The 7474-nt window shown below is 37.3% G+C and overlaps 1 protein-coding gene across 1 annotated transcript; it reads left to right on the forward strand.

Moving 5' to 3' along the window:
• Nucleotides 1-725: 725 nt before the first annotated feature.
• LOC117320183 (galactoside 2-alpha-L-fucosyltransferase 2-like) lies at nucleotides 726-3409 on the forward strand (the record flags this gene model as incomplete). Its single annotated transcript, XM_033874845.1, has 1 exon — nucleotides 726-3409. A coding segment is annotated over one exon (1322 nt), but the record flags the coding sequence as incomplete, so codon positions are not given.
• Nucleotides 3410-7474: the final 4065 nt, after the last annotated feature.

The raw sequence follows: 7474 nt of genomic DNA on the forward strand, positions 1-7474 counted from the left end.
CAAACATATATTAAATAAAAAATAAAGCCAAATTTGTACAAAGACGATCTTATGACAATATGTGTTCGCTATTAATAACGTCATCAGGGACTATATTATTCCTTCTGGAAATTCCGGCTGTTCCGGTATTTGAACTTGATGACGTCAGTGATAGGGTAAGCGGCAAATTTAAACGCGTCATAACCTACAGTAAATAAAAAATCTTTATGAATGTAAATATAAGCATTGAACTGTTACCAAATGGTAGTATACAGTCGATATGAAAACAATTTGGGTGACAGATAAATATTTCATGTCGCCCTAACGGGCGACATTCTATTTATCTGTCACCCAAGTTGTAACAGTTATTCATATCGACTGTATACTACCATTTGGTAACAGTTCAATATTTAAATAATGTGTACAGACATGTAATGTATACAGATATGTAATGTGTACAGACATGTAATATATACAGACATGTAATGTATACAGATATGTAATGTGTACAGACATGTTATGTGTATAGACATGTAATGTGTACAGACATGTAATGTATACAGACATGTAATGTATACAGACATGTTATGTATACAGACATGTAATATATACAGACATGTTAATATGTGTACAGAAATGAAATGTGAATTTCTCATTCAGATTATGCCTATCGAAAACAGTTGATGTCAGACAAATAATCATTATAGTGTATCATACAAATGAATGTGTTTCTTTTGTCGTTTCAGGAAAAGTACCTATGGCATCACACATTCGACAAGTGACCTTCTTTTTCCTGCTCTGCATGTCTGTCATGGTTTTTGTTTACCTTGCAAAGGAGTCCGCCCTGAAGAATTTCATGATTCAAAAACAGTCATGTCAATATCAATCATTTTTTGGAAATAGTATTACACCGTGTTTTAGGAGCAGCCTCCTATCTGGACACAGCGATTCAACTTCAATAGTCACAGAAATTAAAGAGAAAAGACAGAATACTGGAAAAGACGGACCGGAAAGAATTGATCAAAATCATCTTAGAAAATCGGGAAAAGGTGATGATAAAACGGTTTCAAAGGAAACCGTCGTCAGCAATCCTAGGTATGTCATTGGTAAGGAAGATCAACACTTTCCAGAAAAGCTTACTTCATCCCCAGGTACACGGATGAAGAATCATTTCGGACAAGACACAGATACCAATCGATTTCTTTTTCCTAAGTATCTAGGAAGATTGGGCAATATCATGTTTATATACGCATCATGTTATAGTCTTGCTCGCGACAACAATCTTAGTCTCTTTTTATCAAAAACAGACAAAATATACCAACCATTTGCCAATATACCTGCAGCAACACCACCTAATGTAACACTTTGTAGAAGGACAATAGTATCCTTTAACCAAACACGGCCAAGATATTTTGAACAGTTTCGCTTATCTGAAACAAACGCGTCGTGTGTGCGAATAGAAGGTTTTCTTCAGTCATGGAAGCATTTTAAAGATCATTTCGACGATATCAGATACCAATTCACCTGGAGAACGTCGTTTCGAGAAAAGGCTATACATAAAATAGAAAGACTAAAAAAGCAAACATGGCCAAATGTACCTTCCTCTAAAATTACAACTGTAGGTATCCACGTCCGTCGGGGTGATTACGTCACGGAAAAACGACCGATGGCGGATCGTGAATACTTTGAATATGCAAAGAGATATTTTCTAAAGATTTTTTCAAATGTTCTTTTTATAGTAACAACATCGCCAAATGAAAGAGACCAGATGTGGTGCATAAATAACATACAAAACGGAAGTGGCCTTACAGTATTAGCAAGTTCCAACGATTCATTTGTTGACCTGGCTTTGCTTTCATTGACGGATCACGTGATCATTTCGACTGGGACGTTTGGCTGGTGGGCGGGGTTCTTGAACAAAGGACATGTATTCTATTTTGATTGGATCCCAATGAATCACAGTCGTTATAACCGAAAAGATTACATTTTACCCCACTGGATTGGAATAAAAGCTATAAACACTGATGAAAACAATACGACTGTTTACCGAACTGTTACGTCATCATGAGGCGATTTCGTATTGATATACTTAATATATTCACACATACATTAAATTCCTTTGGGCAGGGATTTGGTACATAGCCTCGTTTGACGGTTTCTGAATATAAGTTGTTTAAAGACGTTCAATATTTTAGTTTCTGGTGTATTGGAAGTAGTGATCACCACACTGTCTCGTCCTTTACCTTAACAAGAAACACCAACATTTTCTTTTAAATACCGATCGCGTGAAAAATATATATAACTTGAAATGGCTTAAACCCCCCTCTTGAATGTCAAACTTCACCGTTCAGACCGCTATTAATTAACAACCATACCATACTAAAACTCTTATTTAATGCCCGAGATTGCTATTAACGGTCTTCCTCCGTTTAGAAAAATTTACGATCATAGAATCTTTTAAATGGATACAAGACTGGGACATGCAAAACGGAAACGGCTCAAAGATCAATAAACCATATTAAATTACCGCCAGTCACTAGCATGAAAACAATACTGCCACTGCGGCACTCACTCGGAACTCCTCGAAGGTAACTCCCACCACATGAACTCTTGACGTGAAGGGAGAGGCTTCCATTTTGTTTCTAGGGAACTTTTTTCCAAAACAAAGTTTTCTATAATCAGGGGTCTTACTGCGATTGTTTTATATTCTCACTCTGGTGCCACACATTAATTATTCGATGAAATCAGCTTGACACAATAGTGAGGTTGTTTGTGCACATGTGTGATTGCTAATTCCTCTAATATACCAACCCATATTACCCAACAAATTCATACTTAACCAATTTCTTTAAAGCAACACTTTCTCATACCCAAACTTGGCTACCTACAAATTCACCATACTCCTGCACAATGTTTCACGAATAGTTGAATACACACTTTGTAATGACAACACCTACAGTTTTTTTTATCTGATACAACCTACATACAAAATACTGTATTTACATTCTGTGTGGCATTTGCTAATTGTCCTTAGTAATGTAGTGTGTATACTACAATTTATAGTGGTTTGGTCAGTGTTGGATTACAGCTGGTTATGTATCCAACAAACATGACCGCCAATATCCTGAATCAATAAACAGAGATGTTGTGCTATATTTTTGTTGTTCACAGATCCAAATTTTATTTTTCTGATTTACATATCTTCTGTTATAATTTTAGTTTTCAATATTTTAGACCAAGTGTCAAACAATGACAAAAGTCATCAAGTTATATTTTTTAAGAATTTTATCTTCTTTCCAGTTACATTTAAAAAATGACATTTCTAATCATTTATTACTAAAAACTGCATGTTGTGTAAAAAAAAATACGGATGTAGTGATAAATTATTTCTAGTCCGAAATCTGAAACATAATATTTCCCTAACTTAATGATTCGGATGCAATATTTTAAGTATTTTAACTGTATGACTTGCATGTTTTTATAATAAAGCATTATATTGCAAGTAATAGCAGTTTGTTTGTTTGTTTATGCTTTACGACCCATCGATAACTAGGGTCATTTAGGGCCAAAGTAATAGCAGGTATAAGCCATGTTTAATATATTATTTTTAAGTCCAAGACAATGTTGATACAGATAAAAATCAATCTTTGCATTGCTGCACCTCATTATATGTACTCCTGTCCAACCGACCCTGTAAAGACCAAATCTGCATACAGCAACTGACGACATCGTCTTAGCATAGGCCTGTAGGGTATCCATAGGAAGTGTGTCTATCTCCTTATCAAGGGAAAGTCTGCATTAATAATCAATAGGCGAAACTAAGCTAGGCGTCAGATTTTTGAATTCATAACCATACGAAAACGCCACGTTACGTTTTATATTTTAAACAAAAATTAAAAAAAAATTTAAGTACAATTAATGTAATTTCTGTATTGTTTTGATTTTATATTTCTGTTTGTATACATAGATAAGTGTTATTGGCCCTGCTTTATTGATTTATTTACGTTTCTTTATATGGTTCGTTACTTAGGGTACGTAGGTTCGTGTTCGGTATGGGACGATACATGTAGTTATAGTATCTTTATTGTAAGGAAGTGTCCAAAGATGGAATATAAATGCATTTGAGGAGGTTGTGAGCTATTGTACAAAGATAAAAGTGAGGTGAAAGAAATGTAAATTATCTGCAATATAATTGTTCTAGGATACACCGATTCAGTAAGTGGCCATGTCTTCAAAGGACAAGCACGTGCACGCATTGTCAAAAGTGGTACATCGATTATCTTCAAAAAGAAATCAGCCCGAATCAGAACCATGTCAACAACCAGGGAAAATGAACCACCACATAATTATATTGCCTATGTTGATAGTTCAGGATATATTGAATGGATCATGTTCACACACAAAATGCTGTCTGTATCTCATCACATTTATACTCAACTGGGACAAAATCCTTGCTGTTGCCAAAACCACCAGCTTTGTGAAACGATACCCAGGGTCTACTGGTACAGATTACGATGTGATTCCTCATCATGCGTTTGTCTCAGTCTCGCTATTTGCAATGAATTGAATCCTTCTATAGAGGTTGTGCTAAAGGGACGAGAATCATTAGTCTCAGTGTTACCTACGGAAGCGTCTGTGACATATTTAATGTCATGTTAGAAGTGTCGTATATTCGCCTTTAGCTTTCTTGTCTTTAGATGACTGACTGACAGACAGAGGTTAAAATAGAATGAAGTGTGTCGATAATTTGTTTAGAACACAACTTGAAGTATTCGATCTCAAATTGACATTAATGTCACCAGTATTAATATTTATATTATGTTTTCCTAAGGATTATAACCTACTGCCTTCCGCACAAATAAACCTAAACTAGAAATGCGCCAATACTGAATGACGAAAAGTAGTTTGAAAGAGACGACATGTTCAATCATTAAAATCTTACGGTGGTCATTTAAAAAAAAAACGTTTTCATAGACATTATGTGTTAATTACGTACATATCACTGGGATATTTTAAATCATCATTGTTACTAGTTTTCCCTACAACAATGGGAATTGTCAATAGAGCAATAGGATCATAATATCCCGAATTCAAATATTAATGGAGCTGTCATGCTGCTCATTTGCATCGAGTGGACTGCCATCGTACAACGTCCCATGAGTGCCGATAGATCCAGATCTCGTATCCTTCATCATGTCCGAGATGCTCGCTGAAATAGCCAGCTGCCAGTGACATTTAGTATGAGCCGAAGGGCACGCTATGTATAACTTTGAAAAGCCACAATGATCCGAAATCGCATCTAGTTTGACAAATACTGACTTGGCCCTTCTCTGGTAAGATCTGACATATTTCCTTCGGCCAGTGCCCTATCCTTTGCTTGTCGTTCTGGTGTTCTAACATATATTGACCATCGGATTCCATTGAGACAGGCCGTTACTATTCTAACGAGTGCTTCCTGATATCAATGAAATAGTTGGAGGCAAGTTGTGTTTTGAAAAAAGAAACAGCCATTGCTTGATTCGTGTGTGTTATAACTTCACTTCACTTCCCTGTTTGATTTAGCTATGGCTCTATGAAGGCTGGCTTGCTGGTCGTCATGTTGAGTCTGCCCTGGTTTTAGATAAGACGCCATCTTTGTTGTCGAAGCACATGATTCCAAATCTAGCAACACATCCCTATCCCCTTGATCAACGACGACATTGTCACCTTTCTCCAGCCAGGAGAGACTATCTATGATGGCTTTTGTAATCTTCGCACCATTATAACTCCAAATAATTGTCCTAGTTTCCCCAGAATGTAACCATTAGGCAAGGCTGTTCCCATGAGCTTCAAATAGTTCCGCCTCTTCTGGCCACAGTTCGAGATTCTCTGGAGCTTTCGATCACAACTAAGAAATAAAGATACATTTGTGTATGTAACGTCAAGAATGACAGTCGCCCGCTTGCCAAAAAGAGACTCGGTGGAACACTATGTTGTACTCCAGAAAGTTTTCTCTTGTAAGATTTCCACATGTCAGCATCACTTATATGTGTGCTATGGGTTGTTAATAAGGTTTGAATTGTTACTGGGTGGTCTATTATGTCCACTATCATTGAACAAGTCATTGGAGAGACACACATCAAAGCCAAATATCAACACATTGCAGAAATGGTAAGGTTTTTCGGAGGTATTAGGGTAATTGATAAAGCTCTCTTTACGCTGAGTATCGAAGCCATTCAAAATGTCATTTGTTCATAAAAATCTGATTTTTTTTCACAAAATGCTTAAAAACAAATATTGTCTATGGTATACTTACTGTTTCAGTACTTTGGTATTTTATTTATTGTTCATATTGTTCAAACTTTCCTATTTCGTTAAAATATTTTTTTTTATCTGTCTTGTGACTATATCTCCATTCTTAGTTTAGTAATTTTACGTTATTAGTTTATTAGGCAAATGCATGTCAATTAATTTAATTTGTGTTAGATGTACATTGTGTATAGCCAAGGGGGCCATGATGGCACAAAACAATGTATCGGTGAGTGGTCTCTTAGTGTAAAATAAAATATCTTGGACGTCCTCCTTCAAGCTTTCAGGAACTTGCGCAGGCACGGAACGAGGACATGAACGCCATCTCGCTTACACCATTCGACGATTTACTGGCTCTGTGGGCTGGCGTTGTAATGCTGTGGTCCTAGCCAATGCTGGTCACTCACGTTACTAACACCGATACATCATCAGATGTACAGGTCTTATACATCAAACAAAATCACCGAACCATGATGGATTTTGGTCGGCATCTTAGCGTCCTTAAGCAGTCATATCCTACTCAACACTTGACCCTTAATTTCCTATATTTCACTAAAACCTGACGTAGCTACGGCCGTTTCAATCCTTGATAACCTTTGTTTGTTAGGTGTGGTGGTCGAGTGGTAAAGGTGTCCCGATACTTTAACACTAGCCCTCCACCTCTGAGTTGCAAGTTCGAAACCTACGTGGGGCAGTTGCAAGGTACTGACCGTAGGCCGGTGGTTTTTCTCCGGGCACTCCGGCTTTCCTCCATCTCCAAAACCTGGCCCGCCCTTAAGTGACCCTGGCTGTTAATAGGATGTTAAACAAAAACAAACCAAACAAACTCCATTAATAGCAGTAGCACATCTCATGTTGTCTTCACTAATATGGGCCGCGGTGGCCGAGTGGTGAAGATGTCTCGATCGGTGAGTATAAGGAACGACAACTCTAAGTAGAGGGGTAGAGATTGGACTGGTGAGTATAAGGAACGACAACTCTCAGTAGAGGGGTAGAGATTGGACTGGTGAGTATAAGGAACGACAACTCTAAGTAGAGGGGTAGTGATTGGACTGGTGAGTATAAGGAACGACAACTCCAAGTAGAGGGGTAGAGATTGGACTGGTGAGTATAAGGAACGACAACTCCAAGTAGAGGGGTAGAGATTGGACTGGTGAGTATAAGGAACGACAACTCTAAGTAGAGGGGTAGAGATTGGACTGGTAGT

Source organism: Pecten maximus, unplaced genomic scaffold, assembly GCF_902652985.1.
Source record: "Pecten maximus unplaced genomic scaffold, xPecMax1.1, whole genome shotgun sequence".
NCBI classification, from domain to species: domain Eukaryota; kingdom Metazoa; phylum Mollusca; class Bivalvia; order Pectinida; family Pectinidae; genus Pecten; species Pecten maximus.